At 44.6% G+C, this 21427-nt stretch overlaps 1 protein-coding gene across 4 annotated transcripts in view; it reads left to right on the top strand.

Moving 5' to 3' along the window:
* Positions 1 to 21427, top strand: part of SMAD4 (SMAD family member 4) — a 187842-nt gene that overhangs the window by 112691 nt on the left and 53724 nt on the right. For all 4 annotated transcript variants that reach the window (XM_068108004.2, XM_068108006.2, XM_068108003.2 and 1 more), the window contains one exon: positions 3438 to 3491. In XM_068108004.2, coding sequence (XP_067964105.2) covers positions 3438 to 3491 — 54 coding nt within the window. The remainder of the gene's footprint in view (positions 1 to 3437; positions 3492 to 21427) is intronic.

The raw sequence follows: 21427 nt of genomic DNA, 5'->3' as shown, positions 1-21427 counted from the left end.
ATGGTTACTGCCAATTTATTTATCAGATGCACAAATGATGTCATCTACACAATGTATTTACTTCTGATAACATGTAAATGCATGTGCGTGCACACCGACACACATATACACATACACACACATATATATACACACACACACAAACACACACACACACACACACACACACACACACACACACACACACACACAAAAACACACACACACACACACACACACACACACACACACTCACACACACACACACACACACACACTCACACACACACATTCACACACACACATACACCCACACACATATATACACACACATACATACACACCCACACACACGTGCACCCACACACATCCACACATACACACAACCACATCTCGTTTTTTCATTTCTGTTCCTCACAATTCTGTCTCTCTCTTATTCACAGACAAATCCTGGTGTTGGCTTAGCGGTTAGGGTGCCGGCTTGAAATCCTAAAATCCTGGGTTAGAATCCCGGTCCACCAGGGTGGTTGACTCAGCCTGTCATCTTTCCGAGGTCGGCAAATTGAGTACCAGTTCACTGGTAATTCTCTGTTTGTTGCAAGAGGCGACTAACAGGGTTGGTGGCAGGAAGGGCATCCGGCCATAAAACATTGCTTCAAAAAAAGGCCAACCCCTGCTCTGTGGGGAAAAAATGGCCTCTAAAAAAATGTCCACTTCTCCCTTCGTTGACCTCCACACCCCTTCTGACCTCACTGACTACTACAACCACACTCTCTCCTCCTGCCTTGACCAACTTGCGCCTATAAAAACCAAAACAGTTTCTTTCACCCATTCTGCTCCCTGGTTTACCCCTGAACTCCGCCTGATGAAAACTCGTGCTCGCCAACTTGAAAGACTCCGCAATAAAACAGGTCTCACAGTTCACTCCCAGGCCTACAAGGACCACAAACAACACTATAAAGATGCCCTCTCCCGCGCCCGCTCCGCCTACTACTCTCAAATTATCCACTCTGGCTCCGGAAACCCAAAAGCACTCTTCTCTACAATAAACAAACTCCTCAGCCCCCTGAACACCACCACCCAGTCATTCACAATAGACAACTGCATCTCCTTCCTTTCATTCTTCCAACGCAAAATTGAAAACATCTACAACAGCTTGACCACCGCCGCACCCGCTCCCCCTCAAACCACCTGCCCCCCCTTATCCTGCCATCCCCTGTCTCAATTCTCCCCAGTCTCCCCTACTGACCTCTCTGAACTCCTCATCGGAATGAAAACTGCCACCTGCACTCTTGACCCCATCCCCTCCAGCTTTGTCAAGGCCTCCCTTCCTGCTCTCTCTCCACTTATCATTGCAACAATAAACTCCTCCCTGTCTACAGGCATCGTCCCACCATCCCTCAAAATTGCTGCTGTTACCCCCATTCTGAAAAAACCTGGACTAAACCCTGACACCCTAAATAACTTCAGACCCATCTCCAACCTACCCTTTCTGTCAAAGGTTTTGGAACGCGCTGTAGCCACTCAACTCAAACATCACCTCTCTGCCAATAACCTGTATGAAACATTCCAATCCGGATTCCGCTCCAACCACAGTACTGAAACCGCTCTCCTCAAAATCACCAACGACCTTCTCCTCTCCTCAGACGCTGGCAACCTCAACATTCTCATCCTCCTCGACCTCAGCGCCGCCTTTGACACCATCCTCCTCACCCGACTTGAAACCACCTTTAACATTACTGGCACTGCCCTCTCTTGGATTAAATCATACCACTCTGACAGACGTCAGTTCATCTCCATCAATAACTGCAAATCCCCCACTGCTCCCCTCCCCCAAGGTGTCCCCCAAGGTTCAGTTCTTGGCCCCCTCCTCTTCATCCTTTACCTGTCCCCCCTCGGTCACTTAATCCGCCGTCATGGTCTCCAATTCCACTGCTTCGCCGATGACATCCAGCTTTTCATCTCCACCAAGTCCATCTCCACCGCCACCCACTCTATCCTGACAAACTGCATCACTGAAATAAAATCCTGGCTTCAAATCAACTTCCTCAAACTTAACTGTGATAAATCTGAAATAATCATCATTGGCCCAAAAACGCTCACCAAGTCCACCCATAACTTTGCCCTCAACATCGACGGTTTCCCAGTATCCACCTCCCCTCACATCCGGAATCTTGGCATCATCTTTGACCAAACCCTCTCCTTCGACAAATACACTAAACAGATCACAAAGACAGCCTTCTTTCACCTGAAAAACATCGCCCGTCTCCGTCCATCCCTCTCCTCCGTGGCTGCAGAAACCCTCATCCACGCCTTCATCACTTCCCGTCTGGACTACTGCAATAGCCTCCTTTATGGTTCACCCTCAACAATCACCAATAAACTCCAATACATTCAGAACTCCGCTGCCCGTCTACTCACCCATTCCCGGACCCGTGACCACATCACCCCCGTCCTTTACAAGCTTCACTGGCTCCCCATCTCCCAGAGAATCCAGTACAAAATCCTCCTCTTGACCTACAAAGCCCTCCATAACCTGGCCCCATCCTACCTGGCTGACCTCCTCTCCAGGCACACTCCCACCCGCAACCTCCGCTCTGCTGGTACCAACCTCCTGACCCCCCCCATCCGGACCAAATTTAGATCCTGGGGGGACAAGGCCTTCTCCATCGCTGCTCCCACCCTCTGGAACTCGCTACCTCACACCATCAGAGACTCCTCCTCACTCACCACATTCAAAACATCACTCAAGACCCACCTGTTCAACACTGCATTCAACATTTAACCCACAGCATCTAACCCCTGACTATCTCCTCTCCTTCTCCCTCCTTTGTGCTTTGAATATTTCCCTATTGATTCTTCTTTTTTTGCAATTGTTTTTATGTTTTGCTATGCATTATGTTTTGCACTCTGTCAAAGCGTCTTTGGGCTTCCTGAAAAGCGCTATATAAAATAAATGCATTATTATTATTATTATTAAAGGTGGTTCTTCTTCTTCCTAAAAAATAGGAAATAAATTCATGGAAGACACATTGCACCTGCTGAAGAGGTTAATTAAGCCACTACTGCATTAAAGACACTTTAGCGGGAAGGCTTCTGCCTTGGGATTGGAAAGTTGGTTTGATTGCTGGACTAAGTACATTGAAGATGATTGAGATTATGTGGAATAATGTGATGAGAATAACGTTTGTCAACAGTGTTCGTACTTGGTCTAACATGTAGGTGTGGGTGACAGAAACTTTGGGATTACTTGTAATATTCATTTTCCTGAAAAGGGTGATTGTCGATACGCTTATTGTGCATATATTTATAGTTAAAATGACCTTCTGAAATTCTGTAAATCTGTGTCTGACTATTGTCATGTGTGAAAGGATACACTTTCTCAAAATCCTCTTGTGTGGTGTTATGGAACATTTTATTCTATTTGTATTATTATGAATGCTTTCGCCCTGCCCCAGGGCCATCACATCACAATGAACTGGCATATCACCCTCCACTCTCGGCGCATCCTGGTGAGTAGAGGTTCCTCCCATCCTTTTGTTGGTCTCACACATTCTCAAAATGATGGGAGAGGCAATTGTAATTGGTCTGTGTGTCAGTGAGTCCCCAAACATATCTACTTTAATATAGATTGCTCATCCTCTGATCTGCTGTAATCTATATACCCTGGCATGTATCTGCATTGTGAAGTGGTCAGTCTGCTTTTCTATTGTGAACGATCACCAATTGCTTGAACTTGTACTGAAGTGTGAATTTAATACTGCACTTTTGAAATGACGTAATACACTCCAAATTGCTCAGTGAGCATGCATAGAAACCCGTAGTAGCAAATTGGGGTGGTCTGCACATTTTTCATGCCTGACAGATAAGGATCTTCGCAAGATGACTAAAAATGATTTTAAAAAGAAGCCGGAAATACTTGTAAACGTTCCTGCGAGAAAGGGGTATGCCTCTGCATAATGAAAGATGTGGAGAACTTTCTGTTCAACCTAGCCAAAAAGTTGATATCTTGCAGTCCGTACTGCAAAAACTACCGATAATATGTGCCCATGAAATGCCGAAGATCTGTAGGAGGGCCGTTCTACCCAAATGTTCGTGCTTCTTAACACTGATTGGAAGGACATATATGGAGCTTGCCGATCAATGCATAGGGTAAGTTAAAAATTATTACATTTACAATTAATAATGTTTTTGTGGGGATGCAGGGGATGGGAGGGGGGAGGGGGGGGAGAGGGGGTGGTGGGTGGAGTGGTAGCTATATGGGATGCGAGTACTGTCATATATATATATATATATATATATATATATATGTATATATATATATATATATATATATACTGAAACGCAAAAGAAACTTACCACCTTTGAAACCTTTAAATATCAACAATAACACTGCGTGTAGTAAATGTGTGAACTTATTTGTGGACAATAGTGTCCTCACTGTCAGACAAAACGGTCACGGATGGTCACTTGAACCTTCAATGGTCACTTCATAGCACAGCTGTTGAACAGCCGTTTTGACTGTCAGTGATTAGCCAAGGGGTACGGGATGATTTTAATGACCTGCACGTGATGTTTTGATATTGGCTTTAAAAAGGCCAGTGCAAAATGGGCATTTTGACCGAAAAATTTGACCATTTTGACCAACTTCAAAAAGACCGAAAACGCAAAAGAAACTTACCACTTGTTTGAAATGTAATAAAATTGTTACAGTTCAAAATATAACAAACCAACAATTGCTAATTGAAACATTGGCATTTTATTGATGACATGTCAAGTTTTTGACCAAGATACACCATCTCATCAGTTTGTTCTACAGAACAGAACAGCACAGGGTGCAATGTCAGTCCCCTTTCAATAACGTGTGTGGCCACCATTGTTTTGGATACAGGCAGTGCATCGTCGGTGTATACTGCCTACCAGTCTTTGGATGGATTGCTGCTGGATTCTGTCCCACTCAGTCCTCAATGTCTGAAGCAGCTCTGCCCGTGTCCTGGCCATGCCAACTACGTGTCTCCCAAGCTCATCCCACAGGTGCTCTATGGGATTCAGGTCAGGGGAGAGCGCAGGCCACTGCATGGTGTTGATGTTCTCGCCTTGGAGAAATGCAGTGGTAAAGCGAGCAGCATGGGGACGAGCGTTGTCATGCTGAAAGGTTCTCAGTTCTGGGTGGTCTAGCAGGAATGGCAGCAGATGAGGTCGCAGGATGTTATCCACATACCGCTGGGCGTTAAGATTCCCATCCACAACCACCAGTGGCGTCCTGTACCGGCCTGATATGGTGGCCCACACCATCACACTTGGGCCACCCCACCTGTTGGCTTGACGCACGCAACAATCGGCATATCACTCGCCAGTTCTTCTTCAGACACGCTCACGCCCATCAGGACTGTCCACACAGAACCTTGACTCATCGCTGAAAGCGACCTCGTTCCACTGCGCCACGGTCCACCGCTGATGCTGCTGGCACATCTCTGTCGGTTGCGGCGATGGGCAGCCGTCATCATCTGGCAGTCAGAATGGTCTTCTGGCAGTCAGACCATAGTCATGCATTCATCTTCGTGCAGTATCATTGGAGATCCGTGGGTTTGCACGCCCCGGAGTTTCTGCCGCAGTGCGGGATGCTGGACGGAATCGATCCCGCAGGTGACTTCGGACCATCTGCCTGTCCTGCCTTGCAGTGGTGACTCTTGGCCTCCCTGATCGAGGTCTGTCATCTGCAGAGTTGTGGAGGGTGTCTCTGTCCACCAGGGCCGATACGTCTGGTGTGAACAGCCAAGGCGACGTGCCACCTCACGGTAGCTCAGTCTGCCTTGCAGCATGCCCAGGGCACGCTGCCGTTGATCCCTTGACAATCGTGGCATGTTGATTGAAATGCCCATTTTGCATTGGCCTTTTTAAAGCCAATATCAAGACATCACGTGCAGCTCATTAAAATCATCCCGTACCCCTTGGCTAATCACTGACAGTCAAAACGGCTGTTCAACAGCTGTGCTATGAAGTGACCATTGAAGGTTCAAGTGACCATCCGTGACCGTTTTGTCTGACAGTGAGGACACTATTGTCCACAAATAAGTTCACACATTTACTACACGCAGTGTTATTGTTGATATTTAAAGGTTTCAAAGGTGGTAAGTTTCTTTTGCGTTTCAGTATATATATATATATATATATATATATATATATATATATATATATATATATATATATATATATATATATTAGGGTGCATCAAACGCCCCTATGTCAAGAAAACAATCTGTCCCCAATTTTATTTTGTTCCAGTCATAAAATAAAGTTCCTATGCAAAATTTGGTAAGGTTTTGATATCATCTTCTGGGTCCACCTCAGCAAATTAGATTTTGAGTCGGTAGTATCAGTCAGAAATTTGACACGCAGCTGTTTTGAGGCCCATAAATAAAAATGAAAGGATTGACCGATTGCTACATACAATAGCTCTTTGGAAAGGTATTATTGTGCTCTGTAGCAATATTTAATCATCATAGGGATAGGGATATAATTCACTTATACACAAATAGTCAAAATCATGATTTTATTGGTATAATCATATGTATTATAGATACCAGAATGATATAATTTTTATTACAGTAGAATCATATATACACAATCTTAGCATTTATCATCTTAATACGAGTGCATCTGACTATGGATGAACATGAAAATAGAAACAAAACAAAGATACTGTAGTTTTCATGGATATTTCTGACAGTTTCGCCTTGAGCTGCTTGCTTTCGAAGATTCGGTTTCTCCTTGCGGTTGTGCTCAACAACTTGTAGCACATTTTGGTAGTGGGCTTCACTTCTGGCTGCTGAAAGGAAGTCAGAGCTAAGCTTAACTCCCCTTTCTGCAGAGTCATTCACCACATTCAAGGCTTCAACATTAGTCCATGATGTCTGGTAGGCTGCAGAGTTAGTCCATTCTTGAACATCGGTAACTAGAAATGCCCAGTCAAGCTTCAGATGATGAAATAGGTACCATGAATCTGGTCCAACAAAATCAGCCAGAGTGGTCTTCTCAGTCAAGTCATCAGGAAATCTGGGCTTTCCAAACCCAGTACCAAACCGTCCTTGTGGGTTGGTTACTGGAAAATCTGGCTGAACCTCCAGAAGTCTGTCTGCCAGAGCACGGCGATGGTCATGAGGAACAACTGAGCTGAAGAGGGCAAGTGGAACCATCTCTTCTGTGAGGTACCAGAGATGTGCCCTGAAAGCCTTCAAACGACTTCTTGAGATTCCAGCATTGACAGCTTCATACTGTTTCAGTTTGGAGATGAGCTGCAGGTCATTCCATGGGGCATCGGTGACAGAGGTACATGTCATCCACCAGGAGCTGTATACTAGAGTGACAAACGTGACAAATTCCCTGATCTTTGGCACTTGTTTTTCTGTGGTAATTGTACCTGCTGGAAGATCAGCGATTTGTTTTTCGAAGAGACATAATTTGATTGAGTAGAGGAGCTTCGCCATCCATCTGGCTTTATGCAGTGCACCAGGACGCTTGAAGGTTATTTGATGTTCATTGTTCAGCTACTTCACCATCAAGGAATACAGTACACAGATCAACAAATTCCAAATAATCATCACGTCTTAGAGATTGCTCGGTGTGACAGAGTCTGAGAACATTATTTTGCCAGTCACTTGTCAAACTTGTTGCTGCTTCATTTAGTTGAGATGGATCAAATCGTGAAAGTGGTTCATTGAATGTGTGTGGAAACATTTCAAAGTTCTTGCGAAACCTTGAGAAGAGGAAGATATCTGGTGACTTAGATGCTTCAACTTTAAGATCAGTAAAAATGTGCGTAAGAATGACTTCACCAATGTGGTGTCTGCAGCCTGACCACAGAAGAGCTTTGTTAAGCCGTTGTTGAATTGTTACACAAGCTGCACTGATGTGGCCGGTGTTAGATGCAGTTGTGTCAAATGTCAAGTTGACAACATTCTCTTGGCAGTTCCATGATTCAAGTAGGTTATTAGTCAGCTGAGCAATTATATCTCCAGATTTACGGTCTGTTCCAGGCTTGTAGGATGGAACACCCAGCAGCTTCATATCAGTTTGAGAACCCAAAAGCACAGCCAGGCATTCTTCAAAAGTGTTTTGGTTAGTTAAGCATGGAAGCAGCTTTGAGTCCCAGTGCAACGTAGCAAGCTTCGGAGGTATCCATTTGTCCTTACAGGTAGTAGCAATATGCTGTCCAATTTTGCGTCTTGATTTATCTGCTGTAGCATATGATGTTGACACCTTCGCTACATCCCCTCCTGTTTCTTCAATAAGAGCTTCTGTGAAAGCAGCCTGTTGGGTTGGTGTCATCTTCATCCTTGTTGCCAGTGAAACAAGACTGGGCCTCTTCAGGATGTCATGTGGAATGAAAACTGATGTGCCAGGTCTAACTAAACGATGATGACTTCTTGAGGTTGTTGGTGTGCTTGTTGAAGGTCCAAGAGTTACTTTTTCATCACTGTCACTAATATTATACACAGTGGTTGTAGTATTTATGTTGAACTCCAGCTCCATACTTGCTCGCCTCTCTGATTCTTTTTCCTCACGGTTCACTTTACGCTGCATCTTATCTGCCAACAGTTTATCTTGGCAGCCAAATGTTGCACAGCGATCTGTCTTCATAGATTCCAGGAATGCTAAGTCTTCAGGATTCTTGATGTGAGAACTAGCATCATTGGGCCACAAGGGAAATGTCTCCATAAATTTCATCTCCATTTGATTCACCTTTGTGATGCTTGCTGGAGTTGTTCTTCGGTTGATAGGGATTGATCTAAGCTTGGAATTATCATCTGCAAGTTTGATAATTTTCTCAATAGCCTTGCGTTCAGAGATGATAGGAATATTAGCCTTGCCATAAAATGGTGTCACTTTCTGCAGTACAAGCTTTGCTGATTCCCACCGAGAGCGTCGTTCAAGTTTGCCATCTTCCGTGTGCCACATGAAACAACGTAGTACTTGTAAACAAGTTGGAAGTCTGGTGCCATTGATCTGGGAATCTTGTTCAGTTATGGCACTTCCAAGACCAAACACCTTGGTGGACTCTCTTGTTGCAACAGATGCTTTCTTTACTGTGCCATCCATTGTTTTATCTGAAAGAAAAAGGTAGTATTGGTAACAATAATGTCATTTCATAATTATGTACAACAAATAAATCAATTATCCAATTTTATTAGAGTATAGCCTAATAATTGTTTTAATCATCTTGTCTAGTTAAAAGATCTCTGTAAAGACAAGATGACTACAACATTCAGGATATTCTTTAATTTATATATTATATTTTAAAAATACTTCATTTAGCTTTATATCCATATTTTGAAAAAAATCATTATTTTGACGATTTGTATATAAATGAATTGTATCCCTATCCCTATGATGATGATATATTGCTACAGAGCACAATAATACCTTTACAAAGAGTTATTATATGTAGCAATCAGTCAATCCTTTCATTTTTATTTATGGGCCTCAAAACAGCTGCGTGTCAAATTTCCAACTCTGATACCACCGACTCAAAATATGAAATGGTGAGGTGGACCCAGAAGATGATGTCCAAACCTTACCAAATTTTGCATAGCAACTTTATTTTATGATTGGAACAAAATAAAAATTGGGACAGATCAATCCAACATCTTTTAAAAAATAGTTGGGCGTTTGATGCACCCTAATATATATATATATATATATATATATATATATATATATATATATATATATATATATATATATATATATATATATATATATATATATATATTTATATATATATATATATATATATATATATATTTATATATATATATTTATATATATATATGTATATATATATATATATATATATATATTTATATATATATATATATATATATATATATTTATATATATATATGTATATATATATATATATATATATATATATATATATATATATATATATATATATATATATATATATATATATATATACAGACGGCATTTAATATGGAATTTTTTTTTTTTCTTGACTTGGGTTTACTTTCTTAACTCAGTATATCAATCTGGTGAGTTTCTTTTACACTTTGGTGATTTATTTGTTAAAAGAACCATGTCACTGATTGTCTGTCACAGCAAGAAGTCAACAACAGGATTATATCACAGGTGGCGTAGCAAAATGTACGGACAGGTGCATTTGATGATTGGCTTCACAGTCGGGTATACAAGGGTTGTTGCGTTCTGTATTAGTGGAAAACTGCTGCACGTCTCCAAAAGTTATTGCCGCTTCCTCTGGAGATGGTCCGTCAACTCGACAATGCTGTTTGTCATGGAGTGGTGGCTTTACGAAATTACGGCATGAAACAGCGTGCTATTGCTCGGCAGTATGGCATTGCTCAAGGTCAGGTGTCAAAGATCCTGAAACGAAATGCTCAGAGGGGTGTCCCTACTCCAATACCGAGGCCAGGACGTCCCCGCAGAACCACAACGAGGGATGATCGCCAGCTGCACCGGTTAGTCCGCAATGGCCGTACCAAGTCAGCTATCGTCTTAGGGCTGAGTGGCAGCAACTGACAAATGTGCCTGTATCCAGAAGGCTAGTCAACCAACGACTGGTTCAAGCATGCTATCGTGCCAGGCGTCCCCTGAGAAAGCCACGCCTGACCAGAAAACACCGCCAGCGCCGATTGCAGTGGGCCAGAGAGCACCGTCAATGGCAGCCAGGACACTTTAATCACGTGATCTTCAGTGACGAGTCTAGATTTCTGGTCTATCGTCAAGATGGCCGCGTCCGAGTGTGCAGACAAGTGCATGAAGCCGACAACAAAGATTGTATAGTGCCAAGAGTCCAAGCTGGAGGTGGTGGGGTGACCGTTTGGGCTGCTTTTCATGCAGGGGGCAAAACTGACCTGGTTGTTCTGAATGGAAACCTGAACCAGTTCAAGTACAGGGCCATTCTGGAAGAAACATTGCTTCCATTTGCTCGTGCAGCCTTTCGAGGAAACTTTGTCTTCCAAGATGACAATGCACGGCCTCATCGTGCTCGCATGATCCAACACTTTCTTGCTGACCGTGGTGTAGAGCATATGGAGTGGCCTGCCATGTCCCCGGATATGAATCCGATAGAGAGCTTGTGGGCAGAATTAACGCGTCAAATCGACCACTTGGACCAGCAGCCGACCTCTGTGCGTGAATTGCAGCAGGCTATTGTCACTGCATGGCAAGCGATTCCTGTCCAAACCTTGGCAAATCTCGTGAACAGCATGCCTCAACGTGTACGTGCTCTCCTGAATGCTCGTGGGGGTTACACGAAGTACTGAACTGAAATTTTACTGTCCGTAATCCCAGTCGTAATTTAACTTTTATTTTTGTTAAAAAAATTTTTGGCTCATGTGCAAAATAAAGAGATACTTCTGGAAAACGTACAGAAGTTTAACACAGTACTGTCCATGAATTGAGTTCGATATCAATTTATATCACTTTCAAGGATCAATTTATTTGTTTCAAAATGTCAAATGTGGTTTTTGTTTCTTTTAAAGGTCACATAAACAAAATCTAGAATAATTTCAACAAAATTCCAATGAACTTTTGGTTCTAAGACATCTTAAAAAGTAAGTTTACCCCCACAAAAAAATATTCCATATTAAATGCCAAGTCTAGATATATATATATATATATATATATATATATATATATATATATATATATATATATATATATATATATATATATATATACATACATACATAGTCATACCCCGTTTTACGCCATTTCAACCTACTTCAAATCCGACTTTACGCCACTCTTCTAGAGTAAATTTCAGTTCAGCGAACGTCATTATGTGCGACTTTACGTCACTCCTACAGACGTGAAATTTTTTTTACAATTTAAACAATTGGATGTTTTAACGTTTTAACGATCGTTGATCGTTGTTTTAACGTTGATGTTTTAACGATCAAAACAATTTAAAATACAATAAAAAGCACATTAAAATATAAAAAAATGTATGTACAGTATACGTACGCGTAGCTGCTGGTTCTCATTCAAAACAAAGGCGACGCCATATGCATTTTGTCCTGTGCTGCGGTCGCGTGCTTGCTTTGCCTTTCGCTGGGATTTTTGTGATTATTCCTTTACTGGGTAAAACGACCAACGTAACGTGGCAACGGCGAAACATGACTATGCCGGCTCAGACGTACAGTATACGTTTATATATATATATAGGCAGGACCCAGTACCTCCAATGACAGGGGCTCATAGTGCGAGAAGACTGGGGGATGATAGTGGGAGATAGTGTCCGATGTAGAGGGATGGTAGCTCTACCATCCCTCATGTTGGGGCAAAGGAGCAGTAGATTTATGGGGTTTGGCAGTGTGAACTAGCCAAGGGCGGGCTAGGATATTGTTAGGGATTTAGAAGGATGACAATAGGAGACCGAGATTTAAGTAGAGACATTGATACAGGTCGAGGGGACGTAGTCAGATTAGAAGGATGTTAATGACGAGGGAAGTGCTTAGTATAAGGGAAGACAGGGAAAGCACAAGTATTAGAGGGAAGTAGTTAGTTAGATGATGCTGTGTGTGTGTAATTGTGGGTGCCTCTTGAGCTTGGTGAAATGAGGCATTGGTCGAGAATGGTTGTGTGTGTGAGAATCTGGTTATCATTGAACTTGGTGAAATGAGGCAATGGTCTGGGCTGACTGGAGAAAGTGTATGAGTGGTGTATTGAGGACATGTGTAATGGTGTTGAGTGATTGACTTGCATGGGGTGCAAGTGGATAAATGGAGAGAATACTTGGTGTGTGGGAATAAATGGTGTGTGGAGTGAGTAGGGATTGAGTGGTGTGGAGTGCGTGGTGCGAAGGAGTGGATGGGGGAGGATGGACCCCTTCATGAATACCCGGGGAGGGTAGTTTAAAGTTAGGTAGAGGGATAGGTAAATTGTTTGGAAATTGACATCTGTGGTGCATGGTGCAGGGAGTCGCAAGTTGTTGCTTTGAGGGGTGCATGAGTGAGTGGAATGGTTGGGCGTGTGGGCTTAATTAGTGAGTATGGTTAAATGGGCACTCCGCCACTGGTAGTCTGTTGGCCAGGTGAGGCCGCAGGTAGGCTCTGGGAGCTAGTTCGCGTTCAGTGTAGAGTTCAGTGGGGCCCGAGGATCCTAAGAGAGGACCCAGCTAGCCCAATGCCAGAGAGGGCATCAGAGGGGTGAGAGAGCCAGGAGGGCCTTCCCTGAGTTAGTGTAGTTGAAGGAGCTAGGCAAGCTCGGGTGGCGACTTCAGTGGCGGAGGTGCGCAGGTAAGTAGGACCTGCTGGTAGAGCCACACGACCCAGCCCAGAAATTGTGCGAAGGCACAGATAGAAAAAAGGGGGGAGTGAGACCCCAAATTTGGTAGGGCACCACAGGGTGGGTCAATGGGAATTGGTTTTTAGAACCACATAGTGTAAAGAGGCCAATTGATTGGCAGGGCAAGACCCCGGGTAGTTTAAAGAGTTAATGTCAATTAGAAGGACAGTTAGGATGAAATCTCTTCGCACCATCCACATCCACTCACCAAGGTGACAGGACTCCACACCAGGTTTTGCAGATGATTTGGAATGAAAGACGCATCATGACGTGGGTGAGACATTGTGTTTATTCCATCTCTTCCTTCTTGGGAGGGATTGGAAACGAATTTGGCATAAAGGGGGATAGAAGAGACAAGACGGTAGAGACGGAATTTGTAAAGTGTAAATACGGGGAGGGGCAAGGGTAGTGTAGGTTGAGATGGGGGGGTGACGAATGGCTAGGGACGAGCTTTCTCCGCTCTCTCTCCCGTGCCCCTCATGTTGCATTACCTTGTTTTGACGTGTACCCTTGCCCCCGCTAACCTCTGCTTTGTCTTTCCTCCCCACCCATGGACCCATATCCTTTGTTGAGGGGAGTGTGCAGGAACCCTGAGCTGTGCGGCTGCACTTTTGTAGTAGATATACCAAGTATATACCCTTGATGCATATCCTTGTGAAGAATCGGCTCATCTGATCATGTGCTTGTCAAAGTGGACATCTCTCTGACCATTCTCAGAGAGCCTCCTCAGCGTCGGCGAGTCTGGCATTTCACTCAGGCCAACTGGCACGGTCTTCAAGCAGCCATCAATCATCTGGACTGGTCTCCCATCTCTACCGCCTCTGACATCAACTCATCCTGGGAATTCTTTCAAAGTAAATTGCTCTCTCTCATGCACAGATTTATACCATCTCGTCTTCAGTTGTCATACCCTTCCTCCCGTCCATGGTACACGGAATCTTGTGGTGAGGCTGTTGCCCTGAAACAACTTGCTTTCGTCTCCTGGAAAGCAAATCCAACGGAAGGAAATATCATTTCCTTTCACAAAGCCCGAAACAAGTGTGTGTCCACCCTCAGGAGAGCCAGGAAACAATATCTCACCATTCTCAAGACCGAACTCTCTTATCTGTCTCCCTCTTCCAAATCCTGGTGGCGTTTGGTCAAATCTGTTTCTGGTGTTTGTTCCCCCTCCATCCCCTCCCTCACCTCAAACGGCTTAACGGCTGACTCCGCACGTGAAAAAGCTGAATGCCTCAACTCTGTGTTTGCCTCTAAATCTTGTGTCCCAAACCCATCCCTCTCTGTACCCACCGTACCCAGTCGTACCCAGCTGCTCCTGGACTCTGTGTCCTTTCCTCCTGACAAGGTGGAAAAGTTTCTGTCAACCCTCGACTCTGATTCTGCAACTGGTCCTGACGGCATCAGCCCACGGGTCCTAAAATCATGTTATTCTGCTCTTTCACTCCCTCTTTCTGTTCTCCTCACCCTCTCTTTTGCTCAAGGTCATCTGCCATCTGCTTGGAAATCAGCCAACATCACCGGTTTGCACAAAAAAGGTGCAAAAACAGATCCCAGCAACTACAGACCAATCAGCCTTCTCCCAATTATCAGCAAAGTCATGGAATCCATCATTGCTTCAGATATTAAATCTTTCCTCTGCTCCAATGGCTTGATCTCTGATCATCAATTTGGTTTCAGACCTGGTCACTCTACTCTGGACATGCTGCTTCTGCTTTCTCAACAATGGATGGAGGTCCTCAACGCCAAACAGGAAATTAGAGCTGTCTCCCTTGACATTTCACGTGCCTTCGATACGGTCTGGCACCCTGCTCTGCTCTCCAAACTCTCCTCCTTTGGTATCCATGGAAATCTCCACGCATGGCTGGCGGACTTCCTCTCTGGTCGTAGTCAACGTGTGGCCCTGAATGGGTTTCTCTCATCTCCTCTTCCTGTTCAGGCTGGAGTTCCCCAAGGTAGTGTTCTGGGCCTTGTGCTTTTTCTGGTCTTCATCAATGATCTCTTTGACTCTCTTGAAAATCCTCTCTATCTCTTTGCTGACGACTCTACTCTCTGTCGCTCCATTCCTCATCCCTCAGATCGGCAGTCTGCAGCCTCCTCACTCTCTGCAGACCTGGACAAAATCACAGACTGGTCAAACAAGTGGAACATGTCTTTCAATCCTGACAAATCTCACACTCTTACAATGTCTCTCCGAAAGGACCGACTGGACAACCCTCCCATCTACTTTCTCAACAATCCTCTCCAAGAAGTTCTGTCGCTCAAGCTTTTGGGTCTCACTCTCTGCCATGATCTTTCTTGGGAAAACCAAATTTCCAAGCTGCCCTCCAAAGCCAGTCGCCGACTGGGCATCCTCCGTCGTGCGAAGTCCTTCCTTGGCACACCTGAGCTCCTCACCACATACAAGGCTTTCATCCGCAGCTCAATGGAATACTGTTCCCCCCTCTGGGCTGGTGCTCCTGCCTCTCACCTTGCTCGGCTTCAGGCTGTTGAGGCCAAAGCTTTCAGAATCATTGGAATCTCCTGCGATGTAGTCAACACCGAGGGCCTTTCACTCACTCACCGCAGGCAGGTTGGTGGTCTTTCTGTCTTCTACCGACTCCTCTCCGGCCTTGCTCCCCCAGCTCTCTCTGTGCTCTGTCCCCCCAATATTCCTTCAGGTCGCACAAGATCTGCCTGCAACCCTCTTATGGTTAAACTGCCAAAGTCTAGGCTCTCTGCTCACCTTCACTCTTTCATTCCCCTTTTCTCCCGCCTCTGGAACAAACTCCCCCACTCCCTTCAATCCCACTCCTCCCTCCAGGTCTTTAAAACAGCTGTTCACCACCATCTCTTGTCTTCCCCCATCGAAAACCTTGATCTTTTCTACCCCCGGTAATTCACCCCAGAGTCCTTGCAGTGTTCATATGTTTTATTCCTCTCCCACCTCCCCCCAAGGCCTCCCGATGTCCCTGCTCTCAAATGTTGTGTTTGTGTCCTTCCCCCTCTTCCCCCTCTCTTTTGTGTCCTTCCCCCTCTCTCCCCATCTTGTCTGCCGCTCCCCTTGTTTTTTGTGTTTTGTGTGTCGGTTTGTCTTTTTGTGTGATTAATGTTAGCTCTTTCACGAGCCTCGATCTTGTATACAAAAAGACCGATCGACGTGTGCATGTGCACATGTGCATGGATTTGCAAATGCCTGCCTGTACGTCGTCGTTTCTGCGTATATCGCATCGTCCAAAAATAAAGGAGCAAGCAACTTCAGCCGCTCGAGGAAAGACGGGGCACGCCTACGACTCGGAGGCGAGCGTCGATCCCCGGGGCGGCCGGGTTCACGGAACCCTGAGCTCGTTCGTTCGTCACAGACGACATGACACGACCACCGTTGAAACTGCTCGGACACGTTGGGTAAAGCACGCCGTGGTGAAGCGGACTGCGGAGCCACTCGGCACACAATCCAGCTCACGGTCGACACGTCCGTGCCGGTCACCCCGTTCGAGGAGAAGACCCGACCGATAGAAAACAACGGAGGGACTCCCGACGGGGAGCGGCAAAGATTCAGGGCGAAGCCACAGCCTCCTCCAGTTATTTACTCTAGTTTTACGAATTACGGTGTTTGTTTTCATTTTAAGGCATTTTTAAGACATTACGCCCGGTTTACGTCAAAAACTGAGTTACGTCACGGCTTATGGAACCAATTAATGATGTAGGCCGGGGTATTACTGTATATACAGTCGTCCCTCGCTATATCGCGGTTCACCTTTCGCGGCCTCACTGTATCGCGGATTTTTAACTCTTACATATCTAATTTTATATCGCGGATTTTTCGCTATATCGCGTGATTTTGCGGTATAAATGTATTTTTATATACTATTATTTTAAATATTTTTGTTGTAAAATAAGCATTTTCTAGCCTAAGAAATTAAAAAACGTAAAAAAATAAGAAAACTACAGTAAATAAAACATATTACAAGAAATAAAATACTGTACATAGTGTACAGTAGAAGAGTAGACAAAGAGACAAAGAGTCGTGCGTATGGAAAACGCAGATGCGGCAGCTTCCACTTGCGCTAGTTACCCACGTGATGAAGACGGATGAAGACCTCACGGAGATGACGAAGTCAGCAAGCGAGGAAGAGGAACAAGAGGAACCAGGGTCTCAAGAAGAAGAGGAGGTTGGCCTAACACTCGAACGGCTCGCAACCATGGTCAGAATGGCCAAAGACCTTCAGCGAGTGGCTCAAGAATGGGACCCCCACATGCTTCGTTCGTTGCAGTTTGCAAATACCATCGAGGGGGGCATGACGGTTTATAAAAACCTTCTTGCACAGAATAAGAAGCAGCACCAGCAACTCCCCATAACCATGTTCCTCACTCGCAAGAAGAGGCAAGTTACGCCTACACCTTCAGCGGAAACTGAAGTTGCAAACGAGGGCGAAGATACTACACCACCTGACGAAGCGCCTGATGCAGTGGCGCCTTCAGAAGAGCTGTAATGCTCTTTCTGGCTGTGCAGTACATTCATCATCGTCATCACCTTCATCGTCATCAGTACTGCACAGCTAAATCATCATCATCTTCATCACGCAAGTTGTAGTATCTTCAATGGTGAGTACCCATTAGAATTTTATATGTTGTTAAAATTACGTATGTTTAAGAGTGTAAAAAGTGTTTAAGAGTAGAGGAAGTGTTTATAAGAGTATGGGAAAGGTTAATAAGAGTGTGAGAAAGGTTAATAAGAGTGTGGGAAAGGTTAATAAGAGTGTGGGGAGGGTCATAAAGCTTTAAAATATATATAAATAATAAAATAAAAATATGGTCGCTACTTCGCGGATTTTCGTCTATCGCGGGGGGTTCTGGAACGTAACCCCCGCGATAAACGAGGGACTACTGTGTGTGTGTGTGTGTGTGTGTGTGTATATATATATATATATATATATATATATATATATATATATATATATATATATATATATGTGAAGAATCAGCTCTTCGTTTGCAAAAGAAGTCCACAATAGCCTGGAATGGCGCAGCTTTATTAAAAACCAACTTATACAGATCCGGAGGAGGCCAAGACATCTATAGCAAGAGCCAGTCTCATGCCACGTCAAGCCTTCCTGAAAACGCATTGATTCTCATTCACTTATATACGAATACGATTATCAGAAAATCTCCGAGAGAACGAAGCGACTGGCGAGAGCCCCTCCCACCGTTATCATTCGGGGGAGTCAGCCCTTCCTTATCATTTGGACCAATTGTTTCTCTGGGCTCCGAGAAAAACAGAAATATAACTCACAAAGAGGAGAGTGTATGCTTAGCCAAACAAACCCATATATTTTATGGGTTTGTGTACATGAGTAATCCAAAGCATGTTTATACAGAGTCATGCGTTGCTGAGATTAAAACAAAATATATATAGTTAACGATAGGTTCATGTCATTCTATTAGCATTACGCAAAAACAAGCGCATGTGGGCGTGGTTTTATGACCAGCCTCGAAAAAGCACACGTATACCATTTGTTCAGCATGACCTCATTTTAAGCCTTTCCTCATCCAAAACTAAAACGAAGCAAAAACCCTTTATTTACTTTATGAAAATAGCATTTTTAAACATCATATAAATCATAACACATTAGCACCCAACGTCTATAACTGAACTTTAGGCAATAACAAATCTACTACTTGACATTCCTTCCTCTTGTCTCGTCGAGACAAAGTATCTTAAGAGACAACGTGCCACATCGGGCTTTATTGAAAAATAATTGTGTAATGCGGGTATTGAAAAAAAAATTGTGTAATGCGGGTATCTCCCAAGGGCATATCGTGCGCCCAAAGCGCCTCGCCCGTGCATTTGGCGAACGTGTCGTGTGGTGCGTGCTCGGAGCCTGAGGGCTCAGAACATGAAAGTCCATTAACGTTTCGGATCCACAACGAAGAGGTCTGGTCCAGATGAGGTTCTGCTCCGCCAGAGGGCCCATCACCTCCCCTGCGGAACTTGCTCCCCCCACCCTTTGCAGACCCAGTCCTTGCAGATCTTCGAAGTTAATCAACGATCATGCCCATGAGGTCCCTCACGTGCTGCTGTTCTGGGGAATACATAATATTGTCAGTATCTTGTGTCTCAATTTCCTGGTCAGGGTACAGAGCGTAAAAATCCGATTCACTTGAAGCATTTGAACTTAATACATATGAAGCAAAGAGAGGAACTTCCTTTATGTCAAAGTCTCCCTTGGGCGCCTGGTCGGCTTGCGGGTCTAGGATATCCACGTCGGGTCCCTCGACCGCCAGACCCAGCGTCGCAATCAGATCCATAGTTGGGTTTAAAGGGGGCGTGCAGCTGTCAGCTTGTAATACATAAGCAGCGTTAGCCAGTACACGCAAGGGGTTTATAGCACAAGTATCACAGTCATCACATACACCGTTACAGGCAGCAGCCAGTTCCCACATGGGATCCACACAAGTATCACAGTCATTACAAAATTCAATGCAATTTTCTGGAGCGCCGGTCGCAACTGCCTTGTTGAAGGACCCGTTCAGGTCGACGGCCTCTGTGGTCAGAGCCATAGTCGTTGTCGGCGGCTTCTTCACTTTCCATCCTGTAAAATACTTTCTCATACAGAGGAGGACTAGAGATTTCATTAGTGCCCCCCAAATTACTACCCCGATTATCACAGCCAGTGCGGTCAATAACCACTTCACTATGGTGCCCGTCCATCCCTGGAACCAGTCAGTGAGCCAGCTAAATGTATAAGAATTTTCGCGCGCGATCCGATCGATCCAATAGTATGTCATGAGCCGTAGCGGTGTCGTTTGCCACCTTTTCTAGGGCCAAAGCCAATTTGTCTATCCGGAAACTATCCATGACTGTGCCCGCTCCTGGGAAGAAGAAACCAAACACCTTTTCCCATAGACTCCCGTGTAGTTTAGTGGTTCCATCTTCGTTCATGACTGACCTCTTATAACGCCTGTCCAAGGACTTTGGGTCTCGCTCATCCAGTATCTCAACGTCAGGAAGGACTGAACCCAGATAACATGTGCCCCCCCAATTATTTGGTAAATAGGGGTAAACCTTGTCGCCGCATATAAACATTGTCCCATGGGGTGGGACCAGGTGGGTGGATAAGCACTGGAGTCCCTTTACCACCCCATTAATCCTACTAACCCCCCTAGAGAATGTTATAGCCGTTATGTTGTGGTTGTGTTTATCTTGCAGTACTATTCGTAATGTAATCCCCGAGCTCCCTTGTCCCAGCTTCCCGGGGAGAGTGTAGGCGCATTCTGATTCTCCCATACGCAAGTGGCCGGAACCCTGGAGGCAGACCCTCCCTTTCTGTGGTTTGACCCAGACGGGGGCAGGCCTCTCGGCCACATGGGCAATCATTGACGGGCGATAATTAAATTGTCGATTGCAACTCTTGCCGTTGTCAACCCCTTCTCTTTCCAGCGTGGTGACTAAACATGGGGAATCGATAGGTTGTGAGCAGAGGTCATTGAGGGACAAGGGTAGCACTATCATGTGTATTCCTGTGGTGCCTGCTTGGGGAAAGCGCATGCACGACCAGCAATGTGTCCTATTTTGAATTGTTGCCACCTCCCTGGCCACTTTCCAATATGTGTTTTCCCCCCTCTTTGGGGCCTTATCCTGGGGTTGCTGTGGTGTAGTGTCTGGTGCTTGTATGGCCAACTTACAGTGCGTGGCGTGGATCCACGAAGTCTTGCCCTCGCAAAAGACTGCCGTTGGTGTAGTCAGCAACACCTGGACTGGTCCCTTCCACCTTGGTTCCAAGGCGTTCTTGCAGGTGAAGTGCTCCACGAACACCTGGTCTTTTTCCTCTGGTGGAACACCTGGTCCACAAGTCTCCTGGGAGCGCCTGGTCTACAGGTCTCCAATTCATAGATTCAATTCATTCAATTCATAGTTTCATAGAACACCTTTTCTCCAATTTCCTAATCCACTTTTTTCAAGTGGATCCAATTTTATCCAATATTCAATTTTTAAATTCAATCCCATTTAATCCAGTCCAATTCAAATTAAATTCAATCCTTCTCTCAGCATCCCATTACCTGTTTCCAACATCAATAAAAATAAAATTATAAAATTAATAAAAAATCAATCATCTCAACTCTCAAATCGAATCAAAAA

This window comes from Myxine glutinosa, chromosome 2, assembly GCF_964187855.1.
Source record: "Myxine glutinosa chromosome 2, kmMyxGlut1.1, whole genome shotgun sequence".
Lineage (NCBI taxonomy): Eukaryota > Metazoa > Chordata > Myxini > Myxiniformes > Myxinidae > Myxine > Myxine glutinosa.
Note: the sequence above shows the minus strand (reverse complement) of the source record. Positions and strands in the feature narration are given on the sequence as shown.